Below are 27,982 nucleotides of genomic sequence, written 5' to 3' on the forward strand. Positions count from 1 at the left end.
ACAGGAGAGCAGGATTTGATAGGAGAACAGAATGAAAGCTAAAATAGATCTTTAGAGCCATCAATTCAAATAGTATATATAGTATAACACCATTGGAAAGAGTACACCTCCAGTTGTTTTCTGACAGCAGGTTTATGTTATTTCCATAGCGTTCTCGTGATAGAAATAATTATTATTTCTCGTCGTCGCTAATGACCTCTTACAACTTTTTTTTCTACGAAAGTCTGAACGATGAATTTCTAATCACAAAATAAATAGGGGCTAACAAAAACGCACATCGTCCAATATATCTGAAATAGCATTCTGCCTCGCCGAGGCAGAATATCGCCGCTCTCGGCTCAGACGATTAGAATATTCGATGGAGCCCTCGGCGCGGCGTCGAGACCTTTGCTTGGCGTCGCGTAGTCGGATCCTGAAGAAAAGGAGAAGTGGCCCGATACGCATGGGACTGGTGTGTGGACGTACACCGACGACCCACGCACGCACGTGCAAATTCACGATCGAACGCACGCGTTTCTCAGTCTCGCATCGTGGCGTTTTCCCAGCCATGGTTCGCAGACGGAGCTCAGGGTCCCGTCGGTTATTCTTCTGGGTTCTGGCTTCGTTTCAGCCCTCGTCCCGGCACTCTTATATTCCTCTTTCAGCTCTTCCGCCTACTCCTCTTCTTCTTCCCCCTTCCCCCTTTCTTTTTTTTCCTATTCCAGTGTGGGCAGCCGTCGTTGCGCAATCGAGCTTCCCCTCTGCGGATTTTATTGTTCCGTGTACGCACGGGCTCGGTATCGGTAGCAGGGACATTTACGGCGAAGGTAATCATCCGTTCGACGCGAAAGGCGAACTCGATTTTACCTCGCTTCGCTACCCTAACCTCTTGCACTGTGATTCATTTCACGGGTGCAGCGAGTACAACTTCTTTGTCGTTGGAGAAACGTTCCAGAAGAAAGGCTGATGCCCTATCGCCAAAGTTACAGAGGTGTCTTGCACGTAAATAATATTTGATCTCGGCTACTAACATACTTAGGCCCTATGCTTGGGGATTTGTAGACAAAATCACCAACCGCATCCCAACCAACTCCCAAACGTCGGACACCATTAGACAACCATAGATGCTACTAGGGAATATGTGTTAGAAGCAATTCAGTAGAACACTGTGTTGCAGAAGACAAAATAGAAGTGGGGCGTTCTCTTCTTTCGAAGAAAAACGCTGGTTACAAATTCCCTGAAATCCATCATTAAAAATGTGAGTGCAACACGCGAACGCGTAAAGTTTCGCAGTGTAAGACTCCGACACAGTTGCAGAAACAGCGAAGTTCACGGTTCGAGTGTCATTGCTCCATTCCCGGCGCGGCGCGTCGTCTTGTTCCGACGTATCGTTTCCTCGGCGATTAGTAACGCGATATTCCACCCTCGTTGGTAAATTGTCCATGCGTCCGCGGGGAGTGTATGCATTTTCTAGGTCGCGGCTCACGCAAGACTTGCCGCGTTAATTCGAACGTCTCCGAACGGAATCTGTCTTCCTATCTTCTTGCTCCAGCGACTTTTCCGTTGCGGATCAGCCTGTGAAATCTAACGCTCTCTCGGCGCTTCACCGACTCCTGGAACCTTCCCTGTCTCGAGAGTCCTCGCGCGCCTCAGTTTTCGCCTTAGTGGACCAGAACTGTCTCACTGATCTCAGGTTCTGGGAACAGACTCGGCGATCCCACATCCCGCCCGAGTATCGAATACGACACGCATCTAATCCGATTGTCGGAGGACATTAACATCTCGCCTGCCGCGTACGCGTGACGAAATCATTGGATTCTCGAGGAGATTTCGAATCTCAGGGTTTTTTAAGGGGCCTTGTGGTCCAGCACGTAGTCTACTTATTTGATGACACTCTGTTAATTTTTATTTAGTAGACAACATGAATTACATTTAAGACACTTGGACTTATTTTCAGCAAACTGGTAATTAAATGGTAATAGTGGGATGAGTTAGAATAAAACTATTACCAGATTGTTATGTACCTCGCAATACTGTTAAGATTCGGTGTCAAACGAATCTTACATTGTCGACAATTGAATACAGGTTGCACACAGTATGAATACAGGCAAGCAACAGGTTGTTGCGGTAAGAATAATGAGTTAAGATAAAAGGGGTGAAAAGCTCTCTGCGAAGCTCAGGTTGTAGCGATCGGATTGCGTTATCGGTAAGGTAACCATATTTTCTTGGAGAAAATAAAATACAAAATTAAAAAATTTAATGCTAAGGTCAGAACAGTGAAACAAAGGACTGTCCTTTTAAATAAAGGACGGTAATCACGGTTGTCCCTGGATGTCGTACGGGTCAATTAACAAGGGGAACACTTGGTTGACCGTATGAAATCGATTTCGCCATTAGAACACATAAACTAAAGGGTGTAACGGCAAGAATCGAGAGGTTAATGTGCTCGAAACCAGTTTCGTTCGGCCTAGTTTCGCGTATGTATTTAAATACTTGTACCCAGAGGTTCGCGTGCTCCATTGTGACTGTCTCCGAATGTAGGGCTCAAGGTTCATAATCAAGTTTGAGTTTCAACGCCTGCAAGAAAAGATTTTGGATGAAATGGAATTAGATTTCTCCTATATTTGATACACTTAAACTCGTTTTAGGTGAATGATTTGTGGCGCTACCAGTGACGTCACTGCGTCGCATAATCCCACGTCTGCTTGATTACTCGTGGCCATTAGCGAGTCACTTTGCAAGAAGTGTGGTCATGCATGGTTTCCGTGTCACATTTTGCGAGAACCGCATCTCGTCCCGGTGAAACTGGATCGTTCGTCATCGTCGTGAGAATTCAAGAGTTTCCGTGCGCCTAAAAATTATTTGATTATCAATATCCTCCTTCACATTTTTCCTAAAACAATACATTCTTGAGAAACAATATCACTGTAAACACAGGTGGGCGAAATAAATATTTCAAACAGTATTTTATTTTTGAAGTTGTACGCATACCTTGAAATAAATAGGATCATTTGCTATTTAAAATGCTATTTTACCCAGCTCTGACAGTGAGTGACTATAAGATGAAAGTGATTTGGATAAAAATTCTGGCGATTTTCCAGTCTTCGTTACGCAATTATTTCTTTTGTTCGTCGATCGTTATTCCGCGAACGCTTCACGTGGTCCGGCGTTCTAACAGTAAACGCGAACTCGCGCGGCGTACGGTGCGTTTACGTGGAATTTTCAAGTGCGAATAGGTGCACTGGGCGCGGTCCCGTATTCGAGGGCAACCAGGAAAGAAAAATATGAATAGCGTAACCAGTGGTTGGTTGCAGCTCGATAGAGGCGTTGCTCGGTTCTCTCGTTGTTTTTCTTATCCCAGGGCCGTTCAACGTATTCCTCTGCCGTTCAACAGCAATTATTCCGTTCCCTACCTGTAGGATTCGTCGAGTTTCGGTTTTCGCTTTTCTCTGAACTCTGGTATAGTTTCCACCGACCGGAAACCTTTGGTTGCCATACTCGAACCGCTACTCGGTGAAATATTCGAAGCAGAAGTTCAATTATACTGGCACACGTCACGATTTTAATTGAATCAAATTAAAACGAATTCCTCTGAACATATATCCCATTTTCTCTCTGTTTATTTTTATACGTTTTAATGAATTGTGATTTCCGTGATTATGCAGTTTGAGGGAGTCAGCTCCGATTTTAATGACCTTGGCAGACGATTTTCCAAGCCAATGCTAGGTTGGTTGAGGTTTTTAGTTAGATCTGGATTAGGTTAGGCAAACAGATAAAAGTCGATTCAGACAATTTGTATTTTCCATAAAAATCCGCAGTCTAGTGATCACGAATGTAATACCGAATGGGGGAAAAACTGGTTTTAACAAAAACGTAATAAAGCCTGATGAGACAACGGAGGAAATGAAATAGAATACTGTAAACGAATATGATTTACGTAATGAAAGAAATTCTCGAAGTTCGGTACCGGTTTTATCGGATGCTCGCCGTGGAATCTATTATTCTAGATTAACCGGAGCCGTGTTGGAGGGATTAAGTTGTAGATTTAATGAACGAGATATCGAAGATCGACCTAGAGGCGCCAGACTTGCTCGGGACGCCGACTCCCACGTGGCGCAGCTACCGTGTCCGTTGGCAAGGGGGCTCGTTATTCTCGGGCACGATTAATTTATAATCGCGTATTTCCACACGTGAGCTCTGCGAAACAGCGCTACGCGGGTCTTCAAACCCTCCTATGAACCTTTTCGTGTTTTGCATCGGTCGACGCGTATCGAATAATAATTGCAGAGCCGCGGCACCGCCGTTTCCGAACGGACGGGAACAAACTGTTCATTACCGGGAGGTTTTGCAGCGGTGGAGTACTGGGTCACTGATTCCACAGATCAATTGCAAAAGATTACAAAATATCAGATCATAGTATGCGAAATAGCCAAGTTCCCATACTAATTATGCCCTCACAGACGCGCAATATACGGTCCGCTCATTTGGCAAATCGACTAATTTTGCGAAATAAAAAGCGGAGGAGATTAGCTACGGGAATAGTAGAGGTGTTCTCATAATACCGGAAATGCAGGCTTTTTAAACATGTCTGTGAAATGATTAATGTCTTTTTGACTTTGCATTAGCGTTAAAACTTTCTGATGATTATTGAGATTATAGAGATGTGCACCGATGTCTTGATTTTGCCAGAAGGAGCCAAATAAAAATGTCTTTTCTCTTGTACTTATACAACTGCTACAAACAAGGGCCGAGTAAAAAATTCTTTCATTCTTTAATAATCTTCATAAGCTGCGATTAATACATCGATGTCCTTAAATGTTTTAAATTGCAACTAAGTACCTCTTGTTGTCAGAAATGCATAAAGTCTACAGGCTACTTGTCTGATTAGTTTGAAACTAATACAATGATGTCCTTAAATCTTTCTAATATCGTTCAAATCAAATCAAATTTTTTATCGGCGGCCATAGAAACGATATAACTTCTATATTTTTCTCGATTTTTCTCCCACGTTCCACCGCGGCAGCGTACCACCACCACCACCAACAACAAGCGTGACACCGGACTACTCGGGAACGATTTCACGGTGAATTCGAAGTGCATTTAAAGCAGGTAATCAGCAAGGGAATCGGTGGCGCGATTCGCTACCGTGTATCCCGGGCTTAATATCATTTTCTCGGGTGATTAGCCCGTGACGAGGACCTCTGCTCGTTGTCCAGGAGCGTTCGCGGTCTCGCGAGTATAGCGCAGAAACCTCGATCCGGCGACGCTCGTTAACGAGGACTCGGATGTATCGCGACGATCGCATTAGCTTACCAAATGGTCGGTGCCGGTGCCGGTGACGGCGAAACGCGTCCGCCGCGTCGTCACGAGCCGTGAGAGCAACGAAATTACAACGATCATTACTCGCCGGGCGTTAATTCACAGCTAAAGAGATTCTCAGCGGCGAGGATTCCCACGACAACGTGTCCCGTGCGCTCGACTCGCTCGCTCGCTCGCTTTACCCGTTTACTCGCTCGCTCGTTCGCCCACGCGAGCAAAGATCCCCGGGAACCTGTGTACGAGCTCAAAACCGCCACTCTTTTATGCGCAAGCAAACTTTTATTTTCTTTATCTCGCGATAATAAGAAACATCCGCGCCAAGCCAGGACCTCTTCCCCTTCGATGTCGACCCGCCGCCGTTTGCAGCAGACAGAATAATGGAGAACGTACGACTCGGGGGCTCACGTCCTAATGATTTCGCGAAACACGCCCCTGTTCCTCGCGTTTGACGTGTGTTTAACACTCTCGCGCTGTCGCACGATGATCTTACGCTGCGTTGTTTTAGCAGGGCTGGGAACGGTTTCGAAAATAACTTTTCAGAACTGTTATAATGTAGTGTTCACTCGAATTTGCTAAATGTCCACGACCCATTCCCATTCTTCTCCTACCTCTTAGTGCCTCGAGCTCGGCGGAGCTTTATCTCAGCACACGAGGAAAGAGACAGACGTACTTCGAATGATACTTATCGACCTTATAGTACTCACCGTGAGGAGAGTAAAAAATGCCTTTCCTGCACATTAATTTCGTCCCAATCAAATACAAACTCGTTACTGCAACATCGACGCAACACGAACATGCAGAAAAAAAGTGCAAGGCAAACATTTTCGATGGTCAAAGTAAGGAAATCGGGCAACTATTAACGTTCGCGTCGAATTATCCCCTAGAATTTCTTCGCAGAAACGGACGCATTACCGTCGTTCGGTGGTGGCTATTATTCCCCAGTTGCTCGGCTCCGAAGAAACGGCAGTAGAAGGAAAGATCTTTGAACGAAACGGACCTCGAAAGAAATGTCTGCCCCGCATTACGTCCGCGGTTTACGAGCAAGACCTTGCACGAGGATTCATAAAAAATCAGCTTCCCCGGGCAGAAATTACGGACGAGAAAGATCGCTGGCACGAGCTAACGGCCAGAAGAACGGTCGAAACTATTGTCATTAGCACGGCCGCGTTCCGCCGTAGGAAAACATTGAATAGACATCTGTAATTCCTCGCAGAACATCCTCCGAGTTCCGTGCTGAGCTCCGCGCGGAGAATGTCCTTTCTTTGCGTCTTTTATAGTGCTGTCGATTTTCTGGAATGTCCTTAAGTAATTGCTTCTCGCTATTTCGCCCCCGGTGCCAAGAAACTGGCATTTCGTCCTTTGAATTCCGCCATTCTTTCGGTTTTCTTAATGATCTGGTCGCTTCGGTCACTATTGCATGCACATCGCACAGTGGTCAAAAATTTTCAAATATTGTGTACTTATCTTTTAAAAATCAATAAATTTCAAACAGTATACCGTTTATTACGCCCCTGTACACGATTGACATTAGGTTAAATTAATTTACTGATTTGTATACAAAATATTAGGCGTGCAAATGAATTCGTAGCCCTGACAATTGGTCGACTACACCTTTATTTTAAATCCATATTCTTCGTCGTTTAAACTCGAGATTCATTCATTATTTGTAAGATGGTGTAAGTGTGCAAAATGTGACTTTTAAACCAAGGTTTATACAACACGTTTGGATACAGTAAACAACACAATATATGAATACGCTAATATGTTGTTACAGTATGACTTAACGTGTAACTTAAAATGAGTTTACCTTAGGGACACTTCTATCAGAATTAATCGTGGGCGTAATAGAACGACGATGTCGGCTAAAGACTGGTTGCTTCGCGCGCAAGTAGAGCAGGCGAACAATTACACGGTAATTAAATAAAACAAGGGGAAAAGGGATACTGAAGTATTGCAGTTTGCATTAAGAAGTCGCATCGCGCCCACGGAGCGCTAGATCTCACGTTGTTCATCAACCCCGGCCGTAGTAAACAAGCAGATCCGTGTTAGGATTTTTGCATAGCAAACGAGGTTCGCATATATTTATATTTGCATACAAAACTCATTGTAAAGGGCAAGCTTCAATCATCAAATATATGTATGCTAGATTCTGACACCGAACAAAATTTTCCGATGTTTCTAAATACGTTTAAAGTATCCTCGAGAGAAGAAACCTGTCTTTTACAAATAAAAGAAAAATTAAATTCCATTAAAATGATTTATATAATTTCTAAGAGGATACATTAATTCGTGGCCGTTCCTTCGCTTATCGTTTACAAACTATAAAAGTACACGCTTCTGTCAACGGTAATTTCCATCACGTTTTGTTAATTTATTCCATCTTATATAAATATTTAATGAATCTTTAATCCCAAGGCTGAAAGATTGGGAAGGTTACAATGAAGTTGCACTCTTACATTTGTACACATAACAAATGCTGGTCGCGCACGTGTTCAGTGTATAGACAAATGTTCAGCAATTGGAAATTTACAGTTTGGAGCCACTGTGTGTTATCTGCCGCGTATAGTAGTCGGCAATTCTAGCGTTAAATCCGAATATCTCTCGGATGAGGAGTTCGGAGTTAATCGTTCAGAGGTTGAAATCGTGGTAACGATGGGGGAGGAGGGGGGGCCGGTGCGAAACCATTCTTTATCTGATGCGAGCACCTGCACTGACACGGGGAAATTATCGTGACCTCTGCGGCGAACGTCGACCATGTGAACCTACGAAGTAGAAGCTGTTCCGGTGACGGTTTCCGGTTTATCCTATACCATCCTTCGCCTTTCCCCTCTCGCCTTCACCTTCCATTCAACCGACATCGTTTCTATCTCGTGGGCACTTTACGATACTATTGCCAGCCACGTGGTCACGCTCGCTGAACCACGTGGGATCTACGGGTTCACGTGCGACTTAGTAAATATCGGTGTGCCCCCGGTCTCTCCCCCTCTCTCGGGCTATTTTCCATAATTTGACGAACAATGACTCTCTCCAGTCTGACGAACCCTCGGTGTTTTCCCTATTTTTTAATTATATATCAATACCCACACGGAAATGCACCAGCGCTGTGTGAAAAATTAAACGGGCGCTAAATTGTCAGTGCGAGTATTTAACTCTCGACTGTCAAGGCGACTTTTGTTCGTCGCGATAAGTATTATAGGATGCAATGAAAAACAATTCTATTTTTTTTGTAACAAATCTCCACCTATCCAGAGGTGGAGTATAATTTTTGTTGGATTTGTCGACCTTTTATCGTTGTCTCGAACACTGTGCAACGTGGAGGAACACCTTGTGCATGTTTAAGCAATCGATCGTCATGCTTCAGGAACGCCAATGTTGATTTCCATGAATTTTTTATCAGAGCAGACGGGGAAAGGATTTCCGATCGTAGCTAGTGAACTGTCAATTTTTATTTACGCTTCCGCCTCTTCCGGTGGATGAGCTCACCACCCCGTGAGAACGCACCCTTCCAGAATCGAAGATTCCCCGAGTAATGGCCCGTGAAAACACGTAGACCTATCAGAAACGTTTCGATTTAATTCAAGCGGATTCGTTTCGTCGGAAGGATTCAGTCTTGGGATCCGGCGTCGGTCGAACGTGTCGGGGAACAACGGTCTTCTGTAATTAAACTGCTGATTTTATACGTGCTCGGTAGTACAGCGGAACACTGTTAAATTTACAGCAGTTCAATTCTCGCGAGACAGGACATCTCTTTTTCGACAAAAGAAATTTTTTTATTTTCAGTAATTGACGTCTTACCTCTATAATTGTAGTATCAATGGATGGCCGAGATTCTTCCGATTAAAATGAGTCCAAACACAAACTAAGTACAGTATAATGTTCACCGCTATCTGCCAATTCAAAAAAAAATCAGGACCTCGTTGATACGTGCTGGACCCTCTCTTTCCTTCGGTTGAATTCGTTGTAAAATTATTCCGATTAGGTCTAAAATTAGTCCGATTTACCTCATGTTTGGACTCATTTTAATCGGGAAAATCTCAGCAATCCGTTGATGCTACAATTATGTATAAAGGTAAGACGACAATTACTAAAAGTAAAATTTTCTTTACTCCTCATGTTTACTTTTTCGTGGCACCGCATACATTGTTTTCATTCTCTATCCTTGTCTACCGAGAAGAGAGTGGGGTTGACTTGTATTAATTTAACGGTGCAGATCTTATGTAAATTTAACCTACTGTACCGTTTAAAAGCGCGTTGCATAATGCGAAACAGAATCGCATGAATGAAATAAATAGGTTGATGCAGCGGCGCGACGCGTTCTCAACCGAGCGGTGATTTCAATGCGTGGTAATGGCGCAACGACAGGTGCATGCGCCGAGCTGTTTTGCCATCAACGCCAGATGGCAGTCTGGATTCCACGCTTTGAGCAGATTTCGCTCATTCATGTGGTTCGCAATCGCACCAGTTTAAAAGCCTCCGATCGAATACGTAACAACAACTTTTACTTACAATGGCGGACAAAAGAAAACTTTTAAAAAACTTCCCCGAACGCCATGCTAAGAATTGTAATTTCGACTGGAACCATAACAAATTATGGCCGTTTCTGATAGTTTTCAACTATTTCTCTTCCGCCCACTCTAAACTACAATTAATGTCGAGTAATATGTCAGATATTAATGAAAGATAACGATAAAATTTCAGTCAATGAAAGTGTTTTTATTCAAACACACAAATGCATATAATTCTGGCAAAAAAGATTTTCTATTATCAATGGATTCACAAATTAATCCACTTTACAGCCCTATAGAATTAGCGTTTTATTTCACAACAGAAAAATGAGTATTTCTTTTTATACTGCAAAGAGCTGCTCAAAACTCGGACTCGAGAATGAAAGGAGGAAATCCATGCAATTCCTTCGAGTATCGCAATTGCATCTGTCGAATGCATACGCGCCTGTTGCAATGCAAACCGCATACACAGGCGACCGGCAGTGAATTTTTCCGGAGTCCTTACGTTCACCGTAATTGAACGTCGGCGTCGACTTTCCTGCTGTTGTACCACTCGCACAACGAGTTTCCAAACATGCTACTTTTTCCTCTTGTTACTATTCAAGAAAGAACAATAATAGTGTACGACTTTAGATCGAATACTTTACCCCCCAGTTGAGACATACATAATGCCGATGGTTATCGCCCTAAGATATTCACTATTGTGGCCGTAAGAATCACAAGCTTGATCTATGCATGATGGAATAAGTAAGAGTGAATGCCGATGATGATTTACGCCCACGCACGCACGAGTCCACACCCTGTACGCGTAAACAATGCCAAACGGTCATAAATCATCCTGGCAAACGGACGACTGTGGTTTTCAGTAGCTGCTTAATATTCCTTTGTTGCTGTGGTAGCTCTGTGCATCTTTCAAAGTAAATAACCGTTCGATCATCTTCCAGCGTGTTCGGCATAAAAGATGACTCGGAACGTAGATTCAGAGCCATCAAATTTAAACAATTTGCGAATTAAAAATTTTGTATACATGCTTCGGCTATATTCAAAGACGACACGGTGTAATTTTTATGCACTTATCCTTATTATTATTTAAATTATTGCATGATTCCCGCAGTATATCACTCGTCGTGGTTGCCACGATATCTCAGTAATGAATTCGTCAATGTTCTTAATGAAACGGAGACTATACAGTGAGTTACCTTATCAACAATTGCTTTTGTTTGTATTTGTCTTACCTACGTCTTATCGACGAGACTGTCCGAAAAAATTCCGAATGGATCACGACGACCCTGTAGTTACGCTCGACACCGATACGTGTTTTGAAACCGATCGTAAGCGTGCCAAGCACGAGGAGTACGTAGAAGCCAGCTGTGAGTAGTACTACGATCACGTTCACCGTGATCCAAGATGGCGTCGCTGGGTCAATATCCTGTCATGCTGGAGAACGGCGTCGGTGATCCTGCTGCGACTTCGGGGAAACACCACGCGAAGGCGCCACTGGAAGTCTTTTTAATAGGGACTGGTTCTCCAGCGTCCATGGACCACACGCTTATGTTTCGCTTGACCTCGGCTCGCGCGTCTTCCCGAAGAACAAAGAGCGACGGTTGCTACTGGTTTTCACCCTTCCAAACAACTTCGCGGGCCAATCGGCCGTTCGAATACCCTCGGAAAACGGAAACCGCTCGGAATTGCTCCAAAAACTACATTCTACATCATCCTTTAGCATGCCAATTGCTATTAACATCAAATTTTGGGTAGCCTAAAATATTGATAAGTAGACTGCGGGATCTCTTTATGCAAAATAAGAAATGTTTGCATTGATTGCAAGATACTGGAGCCAAATAACAATTTCTTTCTTCTTTTAATTATCTTATTAAGGTGAAACTAATACACACGTGGTCTTAAATTTTTTTTAATATGTCCACTGTTTTAAATTTTACGTGCCAATTTTTGTCGTAAATGCATAAAATCCGCAGTCTATTGATAAGGTGTTACGGCTATTTGTCTGCAAAACAATTCAAGTTGTTACCGCTTTGTAAGGAATACGTGAGAGAGAGAAATGTAAAGATTATATATTATTAATTTCCTTTAAACCGAAATCAAATTCTATTTTGTTGTAGTCGATAAACATAAACTTTCTCTTTTTTCTGTGGAATTCTGAGCGATGAAGAATCAATATCCACGATAAGAACGAAGGATTACCTGGACAGTGTAATCAACTGTTCAAATATTACAAAGTGTATGCTTAATATTCGATAAAATATTACTTTCCCCATATTCATATGCTCGCGCAGAAATTTCGATAAATCGAGATCTTGCTACGAAATCTTGCGTAACTCTAATCAAGGCACTCGCAGTGATTGAAATGACTATTCACCGTGATCGGTGATTAAGTGCAATTTCCATTCGTATTGAACTTGGCGAGGTCGGGGTTGCGTTTGCGAACGCAGACGGTTCTGCGTGCTCGGATTAAGCAACCAATTTCAAACGGGGTAGTTAACGCGGATAATAAACAGTTTATACGCTCGTTAGACGCTAACGTTTCACAATGTCGGCGACGAAAATAATCCAAGGAAATGATCTCACGCCAACGCGGCACAAAGACGCGCGGATTCATAAGAAGCGAGTGGGTGCAACGCGGATGCTTAATGAGAAAAACGCGCAACTCGGTGAGTCGGTTGGTATGCGAATCGCGTTTCAACGTTTCTGCAAAAGAAAGAAGATGTTCCCTAGGGCGGAGAGACGTATAGCGCGGGAAACAGCGCCATTGGTCCAGAGGTTTCAGCGGGCTTCTCGTTGGGGCACCGTCGGAGATTTCAATGCCCCGAATTATGGCGGGAAGCGATATCGCGCGGCCATATTGAGAGGCTTCGGCACGAGGATCGAATCCGCTTGAATTCACCCATCGAAGGTTCCCCGCACGAGAATGCCTTAGGTTTGCTACAGGGTCTACCGAGAAACGGCTGATTGTTATGCTGCATAGTAAAACCGATCGTAAATACATGCACACCGGTATGCCGTGGCGCGATCTCCTCGCATACTTTTTCGAAGGAGACCGACGAGTGCGCACGAAAGCTGCTGCTGCTGCTCTGTACACTCGTCCCTCGATTTACTAGAATTATCCGCTCCACTCGCAGAAAACCGTATAAAAGATCCAGTATGGCAAACGTTCTTTAAAATCCACACGATGTACAAGGTGTAAAGAAATGTTTGGGCTTGGCTGCTATAGGCGTATTCTACATCTTCGGATCGATGAAGATCTGCAAGGAAATGTTGCCGCGAAATTGTCCTTGATCTTGAACTTCAAAGCCTGAAGTTGAACTTCAAAGAACCTTTACCTAACAAAAAAGAAATTACACCTTGTAATTCATGACTGTCGTTTTAGCAACGATTTTTCACTGTTTTCGCATGACTTGAATCAGTGTAATCAAGCGAAGTTCAAGTCTGCATTGTATCTGTGTCGATAACAAAGAGACAGTAACGAGAAGAGAGACTAAATTTCTTTCTCTAAACATGTCACTGAATTACACGCGATTCGAGAAATTTCAAGAACTCGAAAGAATTTCTGTAACGAATTAAGAATTACACTAATCTTTCTATTTATCGCTTTCTGACGTTACATCTAGGTTTCTAGACCAGAAGAACTCAGGAATATATTCCAACAATGAGCTACATAGAATGAAAGTTTATGTCCGATTATTAATTCTGCTAACGGCAATTATACAATAATGTTAGAAAAATAGGAAAATTGCTGTAGATTTCCACTGTCTTATTAGACGTTGTTCAGAATCTTCATCGCGAGGGGCTAATAAAAAGAATTGAAGAAACTAAGGTAGAATTGAGTTACACCACGCGATAGGGACCACATTCCTTGTTTGGAAACCGCTCGCGAAGCTGCCGCGCAGATTTCATTTTCAATTGACAGAGCACGCGTATCGGTGCTATAGTAGAAATACTTTCGAGAGTTAGTCAGACGTTCATTGTTGCATTTCCGTGGCAAATCGTTTTTCAAGCCGCGCCCGCGTGGCCTGTCCTCGATCATGCATCTGTCAATCGGTGGCCGGCTATCAACACCGCTGCATCGTAAATACGTGCGCACGCGGTACGATACGAATCGGCGTGTGTGCAGTACACTTTTACTCCAGTTTGTATCGTGAAACCGGTTTTCTCTCTCGTAACAGGCCTCGCTAGCCTCCTTTAGCGTTTGTACGCCGTTCCCCTTCTGGCCAGCATGGTCACCGTGCTCCTTGGAGAACCGGTTCCATCGCGATCCTCGTCGGACCGATACGCTGACAGCGTTCGGTCCCTGTCTTCCCATTTTTCTCGGGTTCCACGGCCTTCCGCGGGCTACGAAAACAACGCGGCAACGGGTTTTCTCCATTCGATCCGGGATGATGCGAGAGCTTCGTCCCGGTCCTTCTTGCGCCAGCTTCAAAACGCTTGACAGATACATTAACCCTATTCCGAACGGACGAGATTCTCCTGCTGTCCTCGTTCTGTTTTCCTTAATACGTAATGCGTGCCGTCTATGCCGATCGGAACAATTATACGAAGGGTACTTGCGCTAATTACTGTGCCATTAAGCTCACTTGTTCATTCATGAATGAATTAATTAACTATTTCATTTTAATTCCGTCTGTTCAAAATTTATATTCATTCTGAATCTCTTTCTTTTGTGTGATCGGAATACTTCTTTCAAGTTAAAATATTTCACGACAATGTGACTAAAATGAAGTGCAAGATTTCGATAGACATTGCACCTTCAATAGTTAAATATCAATTATCAGTGGACACTGTGGATCTAAATAAAAATGTTCTGCATCGACCGTGCAAGGACACATTGAAAACAACGAAACATTCTTAGATTTTTCTGTGTTCGCTTAGTATTTTATAATTTCACTTAGCCAATTCCTACAACGCATCGAAAAATCCGCAGCCTATTCATCGGTATATGTATTTAACTTTCTTCCATTGGTTCTGCGTCACCTATCCACTTCTGAAGTGTCCTACATATTACGAAACACCCTATGTCTAATCGCTGTAACGATGTCGGCTTTCGACTTTGAATAGATCGATGAGCCAGTATTCACGATCGAGCGATCACGGGTTTTAGGATGACTCGGACGCTTTGGAAATCGTTGATCCGTAGTTAAGAGATGTAGTACGAAGTACATTGGGATAGTCTATGAGTCACAAGAGATAGGAATAGTATTCTATGCTCCATTTTTCTGGTACTTCAAAAAAAATCATTAACTATTTATATTAGAATTCGAGTTAAATTAATTTTTACTAGCTTCGTGAACAATTTTCCATCTTTCCCTCTGACGTAACTTGACGGAACCATATTTAATTGCCAAAAATGCTTCACAATATTTGAAGAACTCGCAAAAGATTCACGTCCTAGAAGCTTCGATGGTAAATTGCTTTAGGCATTTATGGCTTCAGCGAATTTTAGAAAAATGCTAGAACGAAAAATTCGATCGAATTCAGTCCGATTCTTATTTATTTCTGATCTGCAGAGGCTACTACCACTGAAAATCAGATTTTCTTTCATTCCACATCCTCCAAAATTGCGTAAACATCCGCAGTTTACGATCAAGCAGTCGTTAACGATCGAAAGAAGAAGAAGAAGATTCGTCGGAAAGTGCAGGCGGACTCGCGAAGAGCACGGTTGGCGGGAATTGCGAGCGGGCATATTATGGTCCAGTTGCAAAATCGGCGTCGTTTCGCGCCGGTTCCGCTCTTGTGCGCGTCTCAGCTCGATCGCAATTGGTTCTTGCGGGCATAAATCCGTTGGCTGGCTCAGCGAACGGGCAAGAAGAAAGCCCCGTTCTTTCGAAGCGCGAACGTCTCCGGACTCAGCTTCCCGCTCGTACGTATACTTACCGTGTTGATGGTTTTCGTGGACCAAGAACCGGGAGCCGAGCGTCATCCCGGGGAAACCTGTTTTGCCGCGTACCGCGTCCTCCTCTACGATCTCCTCTTGCTTTTGCTGGGATGAGAGGCGCACGTGCGAGCAGCACCTCGGCGAACGGAGAACTAGAAACTTCGCAGGAGACTCGAGAATGAGAAAAAGACTACTCGCGGTGCTGAATAATTCTGGGGTAGAAAATCGCTCGAGATCTACTTTCAGACCAGCTTCGGGTTTGTAGGGTCGCTGATAAACAGGCTGCGGATCGTTATGCAAATTCCCATTTTTGCTAAAAACGTGAACACATCAAAATACAACACGATGAAAATATGCAAAGAGATCAAAAGTACTGCTGCACTATTTTCAGCTAACTAAAATTACTGATGAAAGATATAAACGCGTCCATAATTATGAAGGTGGCCTAAGTCAGCATTTAAAAAAAAATTAGTTAAACTAAATTAATTCAAAGTAATTTTTACGATATTACTAAAAATTAACCGTTAGGTAGTGCTTGTTATTTCAACATTATATGGAATTCATTTAGCGTTAATATGATTCTCCTTTAAATATCTCGAAACAAGAAATATGTACATATACCTCGTTGTATTGTTCATGAAAATCCGCAGTAAAGAATGCTGCGACGTCCGAAAAAGTTGCGAGCGTAGTTCGTTCTAGATAAATGATTTCGGGGGATAATTAATGGCCGGATCGAAGAGAAGAAATATTGAAATATTGCGCGGGGCGGCGCGGGCCGAAAATAAAACGTTATTTTGTTTGCGCTATTTATAGCAAATCTTATCCCCCTGAGAGGCGATCATTTATCTCTTCGTGCCGTTTCTGCGTCGTGTTCTATGCTCGTTTTCTTCGTGTTCTGCTGCTGGTGAACGGCGCACGTGCGAAACGCCGCATGGTAAATGGAGATCCATCCGACGAGAGGATCCCGGCAAGAAAAGACGCGAGCCAGAAAACGCTCGTTCATGTCTTCAGTGAAAGGACCGTGATACGCGGGATTGTGCAACTGTAACAGTAATGACATAAATTAGCGAATAACGAGAAACGTTAGCCTCGCAGAAGAACGCCGCGCGTCGGCCAGACTACATATTTCTGATTGGATTTTCCTCTTCCTGCCTCTCGTAACAGTACGCTAGTGCTCGTGTAAATTCGCAAATTCTGTTACACTTTTCCATTATTTCAAGAGAAGGAGAATAAAACTACTAGAGCAAAGGGGACAGACATACGAAAATTTCGAATTCAGTAATTGTTGTCTTTCCGTACTCATTTCTGATTGAAATGAGTCCAAACACGACGTACGTCGGACCATTCTTACACAATTATTGGTAAGACTTGTATTTTAGTCAACGGACTGTGTATTATTATATTAAAAAATATCTTGGGAACAATAATTCAGTAACATTGAAATATAATATTACTTTAAACTCTATGAACGTTGTTAGCAAATCTGCGTTCTCGTCCTTCTCTCAGATGACGTCTCAATTACTAAATATTTAGATCATTGCATCTGATATTCACGTCCATTTAGGCTTAATAAAAGAAATAACAGGCCACACAATAATCAAAACTTGAACGATGTCAATTAACCAGTATTCAGAGCAGAAACAGTTTCAAACCATCAAACAAATGCTGCCACACGTACGAAACTGGTATCTTATCACAACAGAAATCTCCAATTGAATAAATTATAGCGAACCGCCCGACGAGTTTCGCAATCATTAAGCACGTCACCGGAGGATAGTCACGTTTACCATTAAATTTGACAAATTGTTCGCCGGTACGTCTTACTCGCGAGAAGCTGCGAACCAGTGAATAAATCTGCAACATTGCTCGCGATGTAGTTTCTCGGGAACGGTGTCTGGTAATTTATATTCAGAAATGCGTTGTATAATCAGCATAGTCGGATGAATCGATCAGAGGGGAAGAGAAAGAGAGAGAGCCCACGATAATCAGTGATTTTTCTCGGCCGTTAGAGGGATCAATCCGTGGTCGCGAATTCGCCCACTAAATCTCGTAGGAAGCGAGTCAGCTGCAGGTGCATCGAGTTGCAACGATTGCACTTTCCTCTCCTCGCCGCCCGCCGCTCATGCTGATATCAATGCACTCTCCCGGACTTCGTTGCTGCTGCTTCTTCTTCCTGCTCACAGCTGTAACGCTGGGCACGTGCGCTGTACACGACCAACAAGTCGAAATGTCACCGGTCTGCCTATTACTATTACCTCGACCCGCTGCTGCAGTCGATTTGATTTTTCGATTGAGCAATATTGCCTGAACCAGCGAATTTATTCGCACTCGGAGGGACCTTTCGGATCTGCCTTAGGCACATGTTTAGACTGCGGATTTTACGCGTTTATAGAAATAAGTAGGTGAAATATAAAATAGGAGAAGCACATCGGATGAATGTAATACGACTGCGTTCGTTTTGTATAAATTTTAAGTGGAAAAATCAATATTTATGTGACTCCCGTTTCTTGTAATTCATGCAAACGATTTTTGCAAAAAGATCTGCATTCTTCAATCTTAATAAAATTTTTTTTTTCTTCAGTATAAATTAATACCCTAAGTGTTTCTAAAATATAGTGTCGTTCATACATGATCGACGTGGAAGTCAACGTGCTAATAAAAAGATCAATATTGATTTCGAGAAGGTATGTTCAAAATGGGTACAGAACTTTGTGCATGTATACAATTTACTTAGATCCACAAAAAGCATATTTTAAATTTTAATGCGGCCACAGAGATACGAGAAATAAAGATTGCGACCATCAGTTTATTTCTTAGTAATTGCGACCAACAACAATTTTAAAAAGAAGTTGTTTGGTCCAATTTTAAAGAAGTTATTCGTTTTCAAAAGATGTACGAATACCGTGTACACTGTGCACCCATTGTAAAAGAAAATTGATCCACGAGGATATGAATTACTTTATTTATCGCTGTCGCGAAGTCAACAGTCTCAACCGTCCAAGCATTAATTACAGTATTTTTACAATTAAGTAGTAAGTACACAATTGCTTCCTACGAAGGCGAAGTTAAAATGTAGAAATGCAAGGCAAATATACCATTTTCATTAGTGATCGTTACCACGGTACCGTTAACACAATTTGCAGATTTCATCTGGAATAAGCAACGATAACGATGTTAACGGTGCTCGTATAGAGATTGCGATCTGACGACGAAAACTGCACACGCATTCATTTGCCTAACAATGTACGTAATCCGGAAAGGCCGGGTTCTCTTAATCTCAAATCTGCGGATTCACCAGGCTCCATTTTAAACGAGACTTGGGAAAATTTAGAAACCACAAGGACCGTTTAATTATAGATACAAGATCGCGCAAAATCATTCGAAGCTTCTTATGGAAAATTCGTGTGTAGGTAGTTGTCACAGCAAACTATTAATAAGTGTAATAATTTACATGTTGCTTTGTAATCCCAAACAAAAACAAGATAATTTAGTTCAATATCCTCGTGTCAGTGTCGCCAGACTCTACCTTCCCCTTCTACGAAGTTATTCCCCATGCTTCCGCCACGGTTTGGTCACGTGACACGTTTCATCTTTGTCGTGCACGCGTCGCAAAGTCACGGAAATGCTTAATCAAAGGAAGCGATAAATGGTAAATGGTAGAAAAGATCAGAAGATATTGATAATGATAATCTGCTCGGTTGGTACAGTACAGGATGAGGCAACGAGCTCGACTGGTGAAAACTGCGGCGCGAAAAGGACAAGCAACAGAAGGTGTTTCGCGCAGATACATAGACAGAACACTCGGCTCGTAATGCCGAGGATGCGCAGAATTATTTGGTTGGTGTACGTTACACGCGAAACCCTTTCCTTTCACCGTGATCCGAACACGAGCACCGGGAATGCGTGGCTCTTCTGCTCTTACGTTGACATTTATTCCCGATTGGATGACCCGGGAACACCTGCAGCCTGCGCCTGATTGACCTCGGGTCCGGCAAAGATTCGCGGCTTCGTTGACAGCCAACGAAGACAAATGTACACCGTTCTGTTAATTGAAACCGCCGCTTCGGTAAGCCACGACGCATTCAATAGACCCGTTACATCACATATCGATGCGACCGAAGCGTAATAATTAATTCAAGGTAGTTAGCCGGTGACACGTTTCGATAATGAGACCCTGCGCTGCTCCACGAATTCTAATGTGTCTCGAGAGAAAGCTTCGTTTCATTTAGAAACGCTTTCTATGGAATTTTTAATCGGCTGAAACATGTTACAATATTTATAAATGTTATTCGACTTTTTTTTTCAGTGTTCAACTGTGGAAAGGACAGTTGTTTCTTTATTGTTCATATTTAGGGCCGTGTCATTAGCTGTTACGCCATACTCGTCCATCATTATGTCCGCAAACGGTGTAAAAAATTGTGACGCCCAGGATCTTATCTGAAATTAGAAAGTCCTATGATGTTATTGTTCACCGATGAAATACCTATCGTGTAGAGATTTAGAGAAAACACGAGTTGCGTACAAATGGGAGCAAAATGAAAATGAACATACAGTTTTTATCTAAATGTAGAATGGCCGTTGGTATTCTCGGTGCACCCTATATTCACTTACAAAATGCACCACTCCAAAATTTCTTGGAACACGAGCCCTTCTAATCCACTGAACCGCCGCGCCATCCCGGCGTCTCCAGTCGTCCAAAAAAAATATAACAGAATGATTCTTTTCAAAGTCTAACGTTAACCAGAACCAGAAATCCGACGTTCAAGTGTCGCTTCTCGAGTTTCACGCCGTCAGACGTTCCTAGGCGACCGAGCATCCGCTTGAATATCATTTTGAATGTGAATACTCTCCGCGCGAGACCGGGCATCGAAACGGCCACAAAGTCACAGTTCACCAGATCCGAAGAAAAACTCCCGTCCCGTTTGTCAGCCGCTGCACCTGAAACTTGGGATGATTCGTTTCAGAGCCCCACAGCACGTACGGTGCATCTCGATAGCGACAGGTAGCTCCTGCGACCCCTCGACTCGAAAAGCCCTTACCTGTTTCTTTTGTATCCGAGGGCTGGACCTGTGCCCTGTTTTTCCAGCACGTCGGTGCTAATGGACCTAACGAAGCCCCTGTAACACCTGCGCTCGAAGGGATCAGCCGCACAGGTTAAAAGGAATTTTTTTCTTTGGCGCTGCCATCAAAAGTTCCGAACATTTATGATAACTGAGACTCTAATGGATCTAACTATTTACTCTTTTAACACTTTCACTGCCGGGAACCTCAAAAATTCATTTATTTATTTAATGAAATGAAACTTGAAGAGTTAAAGTATACGCTACCGAGTAGTCTTCTATTTCCCAGATCTTAACAAAATTTGGTGACACGAGTACGTCAGCGAAGAAATTCATTTTTACATCTAAACAAATAATTCCGTCGATACCGGCCAAAAGTTTGGAATCACTTGCTGATTCTTGTAAAAATCGAATATGCTGGTAAATTTTTGAATGATCCATCGTTATTATATCAAATAGTAACTAGTTGATTCACATTTCTAAATAGATTTCAGCATTTTCTTATGTCACATAATGCTCTTGTATAGTTGATAACACGCAATGCTCGGAATGCACTTTTCTAGAGGGACATCTTTGGCAACTTTTACAAGTAGCATGGAAAAATATCAAATCAGAAACATTCGAAAAACTAATTGCCAGGATGCCCTGAATAACACTAATAAAAAGACTAATTGTCAGGTTGTCGTCAAAAATGAAAGCGGTTTTTTAAATGAAAGAGCAATTTGAAGAAAGATATGCATTCCTTCATTAAAAAAAAATAATACAAAATGTGAAACATACTACTCGTAAGTTTTTTGACAAATGTTCACATCCTTGAATTCACATCCTGTTTCTCTGAATTTACACCGTGATTCGAAACTTCTGGCCAGTAGTGTGTATGGACGACACGGTAGTCAACGTGTTAAATTAACTTTAAAATCAATGTGAAAAGATATCATGTTGCTGTTACATGTCAGTTTAGGATGGAAAGATAAAAACAGTGAATGCTGATAAAAAAGATTCCCATCGACCTGTTAATAACGCAGCACATAATCTAAATTGATCACGTTCCGGTGTTCACCCCTATGCTTTTTGGATCCACTGCAGTCATACACGTGCAGAACAAACTGAAACACCTATGTAACACATTGAATATTTGCTTCGAAATTCGCGTGAGTCATTGCGCGCGATGCTCGCCTGTCAGAATTATCGTCGCAATATCGACCGTATTTTGCGAGTTCGAGGAAAGTGAAACGCAAACGTCGGGATAGGGATAAAGCTTGAATCGCACAGACACGCACTCACCACCTGCCTCTTATCGAAGGGTGTTGCATGGCGACAGATGCGCCAGTGAAACCCTGCAAGGGGTGTTCATATCGAGAAGCAGTTGAATTACCGCACGGAACGTACGCGTCTTGTATTTAATATTAATTTCGACGGGGGGGGAAAAACGTGAACTGCTGTTTAGCAACGCTGCGAGCATCGTTGCCGAGTTGCGGTGCACACGAACGCATAACTGAAGGATCTGGTTTCTTGAATGGCATTTTTTGAAAATCGGCTCACAGGTTTGACACAGGTCCTGATTAGCACGTCACCAATGCCGCACTCTTTTTCATTCGAAATTCAAGAGTAGGCATACACGCGAGTGAAAAGTATCGGGACCATCATTTTGTGGAGTTACTGCACTCCTCTACCAAGTTTCCAGGATTCCAAGGGTGCGGGATGCGCCTTCTCATTTCTAGATAATGCAAAGATGGGGTTAAAGCTGTATTTTTTAATTAATTCCTCTTTGTAGCAAAATATGATCAAAAATGAATCTAATAAGACGGGAAAGAGAACAATGAGATTTAGAATCTCCTGTGCATCATGCGTCGACGTCAATCATGGCAGAGAGTACTGTTATTTCATGTTCCGATTGTGTTCTGTGGTTTAATATTGCCGCTGTGCGCTGAGAACTAATGAATAAACGATCAGCGATAGGTGTACAAACATTAATGCATGTCGAGGCGTGTGGAATGGAAATTGAATGCTGTGTCCTTTGCGTTTACAATTGCAGATAATGTGGTCTGACAGTAACGGCTTTCGATTATTACGTGACAATAATTTATTTCAGAATGATAATTAACTGGACATACATATATATATCTCTCGCGGAGTTCTGTTCGGAAAGCCAGAGCATGAAAACCGAGTTAATTTAATCCATAAAATTGTAAGAAAGTGCGACTACGTATGAGGATCTAGAAAAATATATTTATCAACGAATAACGTACAAGTAATTTTAGGTAGAAAAATTGTTCTGTGGCTAGTAATGGGTTCAAAAATTCTGTAATTAGTTGATAACGAAATATTCGAATGCTGTTCGCGAACACACCTCGATCTCCAGCACTTAACGAGCATGTATCGGCGAAGAATCTGGAGGAGTGTCGATAAGTAGGATAATGGCTTGCGCGTAAATATCGTAAGCACGCGAGCCTCGATGGCTTTCTCACTTGACATTACGGTCCGTTCATCATCCCCGGCTTCAAAATGTTCGAGCATCTCAAACAAAGGCTGTCGCTGTTGCATGTGCCGCCCACGTCGTTTTTCCGTGGAAAAGATTAGCTCTTCCACACGCCAGCCCGTTCAGCGCATGCTGCAAGTACAATAGATTCACCTCGTGCGCTCGAAGACGATCCTCCGCGACAAATCGTGATCTTAAAATATTAAAAATATCTCATTGGGGAAATGTACCACAGTGAAACGTACGCCCGCAGTAATAAGTACATTTATCCTAACAATTAGATAAAAAAAAACGTTTCATTTTTTTAAAAAGAGACGGTTTTACGGAACGTTTTTCCACGGCGAATTGCATGGTTCCAAAGGGTCCGCAGTTCGTGGAACAAATGAACCGAGCACTCCATGCGGAACCCCAGGGGGGCGGCCATTTCCAGGGCTGCGCGGAGGACATATGCGATTAAAAAAAAAGAGTGAGATAGAGAGAATAGTGAAAGAATCACCAAATGTCTTCGAGAATTATCGTGCTGGGGTATTGTTGCGACTTCTCAAGAATGCGCTGTAGGTCTGCGAAGCATCCGAGCAAAGAGGGGTGGCTAAGTGACCGTGAGACATAGCAGCCCCTTTGTTATCGCGCTTCGTTTTGCTCTTCAGGAAAGAAAGTTCCTCATTGTCGTTGGCCCCGACAAGTGGCGTCTGGAAATCCTCAAACAGCGGCAGACCTACTATGAAAAACTGGCGTCCTACGTGCTTAGGAATACAGTCTTCTAATTGAAGGGCCCATCTCCGGAACCCCGCGCCGCCACAGTGGTCCGAAATCGTACAACTCCTGACTGAATTCGAATTTTCAACTTCTTTCAAAACGCGTACCATTTTTGTTACAGATTCTTAATTGTGTACATATAGTACGGTATACGTAAACCTTGCTATAAGTCACCCCAAATTATGCTATTTAACCCCTTCTTTCTTCTTTTAACCATAAAATAAATCGTGGTACAAGGGCTTAATGAAAATCCTCAATTAGTAACGAAAGTTTATAAACAAATGTTTACATCGTTTAATTTTAAACTTTAAAGAGTCTAAATAAGGAATTATTTATTGTAAACATCAAAACTTTTGATTTCGCGTGCTGCTTCGAAAATTGTATCACCTTAAAAATTCATTATTGTTCGGAAGTAGATAGTCTTTTGTAGATAATGTAATCATGTATTGGCACGTACGCTGGCAAGGGTCTAGGTTTTTGTGTATCGTGCACTTACATTCTCTCCGAGTGCATATATGCACTATGCACTGTGTCGCAATAACCGGTAACGTAATAATTCCCAACGTTTCTTTCGAAAGAATTGACCGTTTATCAATCGGCTGCCAAGAAACACCCATATGTGTTCGAAATGTTTCGTAACAATGCGAAATTTACGAAAAATTATTCAAACTTCTGTTCCTCTGACGTAAACTTTCAATTTCAATTTTCAATAAGAAAAGATTCCCTTTCGAAGTGTGCAAACTAAATAAGAGTGTTCATTATCAATGTATCGGAAACCCTCGAAATTAGTTATTCATTCCCACATTTCATACTTTCCTGTGCAACAAAAGTCACGCGACATTTAAATAAGTTCAATCTGGACGTTTCAGTGCACGGCGTGTTCATCGTCGAAGCAAATCCCACAATCGCAAAACATCCGTCTGCCGCGGCAACAAAAACATTGACGACGACTTCCCTTAGCTGTTAAAATGCAACAATTAGTTCGCACGCTGACAAAGAAACCGTCCTCCCCTCGCATAAATTAGCGGAAGAGGCTACAGAGTAGATGTTTCGAGGCAGATAGGTATCGACGTTGTTCGAGGGGAGAAGAAAAGAGAAAGAGAGTTCCCAAATTACTGGTTCATTCTTTCCCAAATCAAATTGCGTAACAATCTTCTAGCATCGTAACGTAAAACGTTGTTAGCCTCATGATTGCCCTCCCCCGTCTTCCGTCTTCGTCCCCCGCCCCCGTTTCCGTCACGTTGTACGTTCACTCACGTCTATTCGCTCTCCCTCCGCACGGTCTCTCCTTCCGTGGCCCCGTTCGGCAACTTCCCCTTTCCGCTCCCCCTAAAACCCGACTCTCCCCACTTCGAAACCCTTTTCCTCTCCCCTCTCCAACCGCCCCTTTCTCCGCTACAACCGACCGAGGGGCCTCTCACCCACGCCGGGCCCTCGTAGTAAAAATGGCGACTCGTGAACACTGTAGTAAACACCAGGGACGCACTCTGACCCCGGCCGCATTTTTGGCAAGCCACCTCCCCCCTGCCAGCCTCTCTTCCCTTTCGTTTCGTTTCTTACGCGGTCGAATAAATTAAGTAAAATTTTTCTTGCATCGGTCTAGATGCACACTGGGTTATTTATGAAAATTTCGTGTCCGTTGTACACGTACAAAACCATGTATATTCAATTCGCGTATTTCAATTCTAGTATTAGTCGATACGTATGTATCTGTCGGTGAGAACGAAATGTCGATGAAAACAGGAAGTCGTCGATCAAGTAGAACGAACCCAGAATGTCACTTTCGAAACCTTTCATCGTTTCGGAACCTTAATCTGTGAAATTTTTATTTTTTATTGATAACAGTGTTAAGTGGAGACTGAGATAAGTGTCCCAGAATTATCTGAGATTTTTTGGAAGCCGAGAACAGTGGAAGAAATTGGCTCCGAACATAAACGACACAGTTACAGTGTTACAGTGGAATTTCATTCAAATTGATTGAAGAGTCTTCATAAAACATTGAGAAAACAGAATATCAATAACAGAGTAAGATTTCGCTCTGGACATGAACGCCTAGGTTGTCCCCGGAGGGTTGCAGAAGCTGCAAAATAAAATCTCGTTTCTGAGAACGAAATGCCAGACTGTGACCCATACCTAAAATATTCTTCTAAAAGCATTCTAAGCAATTTCTATGGCGAACAAAGCATCTGAAACGAATCCGAAGACGCCTCTGCGTCCCTGAGAGGCTGGCGTATACTCGGCGCTATAGTTTACTACTTGCGTACTATCGCACACTATAGCACCGGGGCCGGCTCATAGACGGTTTACCGGGGCTCTCGAGTGTTTCTGAACCTGTCCGCAGGAGTCCCACGGGCGCTGCGGTCGGTCCGGAGTGGTCCCAGCCCTATCCGGGCATTGTTGCACCGACGCCTGACTAAGAGAGTACCGACTATATTGCTTTCCGCTCAAACCTCGCGTAGTCTTGTGTCTTGTGTTTGTCAACACCCGGTGGATCATGTACAGTGCTACCGACATTTCCTTGAGGAACGATCGTGGATGATCTCCCGTCGACCTGATCACTGGATAATCATAAACTGTGCGCTCCCGATCGACGATCCTCCATGCCCGAGTTGGTGAACCGGGGAAGAACGATGAAGCAGGAGCAGAGACCCAAGAGGCAGGCCCTCTTCCAGATCGCCAAGGTTTGACATTATCGTTGATCCCTTTTTGTCCCATCGTAAAACACTCGAACTTTTCCCGTGCCTTCTCGAGCAACACCTGTATACCGTTACCTGCATCTCGATCCGCTGCATCTACCTGTTGATTCCCCGGCCGGCCCTGCTTGTTTAAATCACGCCGTAAACATGGACGCCAAGCCCTCCTCCAGCTTTCGTTGCATCTCGCTGCATCGAACCGAGGATATTCGAGGATCGTCGTACAGGTCGCAGTGAAAAATAATCGAATTTAATAGTCATGAATGTTTTTCGGTAAACAATTGAACCTTCGCGATAACTGTTCACATTTAAGAGGTCGAGGATTCTCCAGCGACTCTCACCATTGTACTTGTACAGCATCTATCAGATTTCAGATGCATCTGTAACTTTACAATTTCTCTGGTCGAAGTATCTCGTGAGAAACACCAATAAACTCTTCCTTTTGCAACGCAGAGCTGTTCCGTGGTAGAGGGAAGCGATTTTATCGTCGTCGAGTTACTTGTTACATTTCTAGAGCAACTTTCTATGGTAATATTGTTCATTCATATTGTTTTATACAATCGATGACGTTGTTCTCTTTCATCATCTGATTTGGGAAAGGACGACTTGGTGCAATTTGAAACTGTAATCTCAATCAACGGACTTAAGAATGCCAATTTATTGTCTTCAGCTTACTGACAATTAGTCAAGAAAGGAAGGGCGTTGTTTCTTGTTATTGATGTCGACAGTTTTTATTTTGCATGAAGATCTACTAATAAATATTTACCAATATATTCTTTTTATCTTCGGTATTCAAGTAATAGTGTCCACACAATAGATCTTCAAAGTGGTTTTATGATTAGACCGCGGATCTTTATGCAATATAAAAATTGTCTGCGTCGATTGCAAGAGACTGGAGCCACATAGGCATTTCATTGTTACTTTAATCATTTCAATGTGGCAGTAAATGTGCAAGAAATTATTAAAAAAATAAAATAAGGTACATATGTATGTACAGGGTTTTTTAAACAGTTTTTTGATCGTGCTGTCGGGCTTACAGTATTTTTCGAAGACCATGGAAAATCGTTCTAGAGGACAGCCAGCTACTCGGTTGTTTGTGTTTGTAAGTTGCGATCTTTCTTCTCTCGCGAGTGGAGCCCGGTCACGTGACACGGACGCGCGAAATGGAGTTCGGGAGTCTGCGCAGGTTTCTCGGGTCTGCTTCGCGGGCGTTCGCAAAAAAAGGTTCGTTCGCGATCGAATCGAATCGAAAGGAAAGCGCTGCATTCGCGCGCCACATCGATAATGACAGCGGTGAGCAACGG

The 27,982-nt window shown here is 42.9% G+C and overlaps 1 protein-coding gene and 1 long non-coding RNA gene across 5 annotated transcripts in view; one reads left to right on the forward strand and one right to left on the reverse strand.

Annotated features, from left to right (window-relative positions):
* Ec (ubiquitin specific peptidase echinus) overlaps positions 1 to 27,982 on the forward strand; it is a 103,516-nt gene that overhangs the window by 42,672 nt on the left and 32,862 nt on the right. Inside the window, exon 1 of one of the 3 annotated variants that reach the window (XM_076432392.1) lies at positions 15,954 to 26,666. The exons of the other annotated variants lie outside the window; for them this stretch is intronic. Within the exon in view, the coding sequence (XP_076288507.1) occupies positions 26,586 to 26,666 (81 nt within the window). The 5' untranslated portion in view covers positions 15,954 to 26,585. Of the gene's footprint in view, positions 1 to 15,953; positions 26,667 to 27,982 lie in introns of those variants that run through there. 3 annotated transcript variants of the gene reach the window in all.
* On the reverse strand, positions 44 to 16,827 carry LOC143213006 (uncharacterized). Of its 2 annotated transcripts, none has more exons than XR_013009841.1 (3): positions 15,690 to 16,827; positions 2,649 to 2,830; positions 44 to 2,556 (listed from the first exon to the last, which is right to left on the reverse strand). It is a non-coding gene; the product is annotated as an uncharacterized LOC143213006 (long non-coding RNA). The 2 variants fall into 2 exon arrangements; XR_013009840.1 differs by lacking the exon at positions 15,690 to 16,827 and adding an exon at positions 11,039 to 11,323.

The sequence above is a fragment of the Lasioglossum baleicum genome, chromosome 10 (assembly GCF_051020765.1).
Source record: "Lasioglossum baleicum chromosome 10, iyLasBale1, whole genome shotgun sequence".
NCBI lineage: Eukaryota > Metazoa > Arthropoda > Insecta > Hymenoptera > Halictidae > Lasioglossum > Lasioglossum baleicum.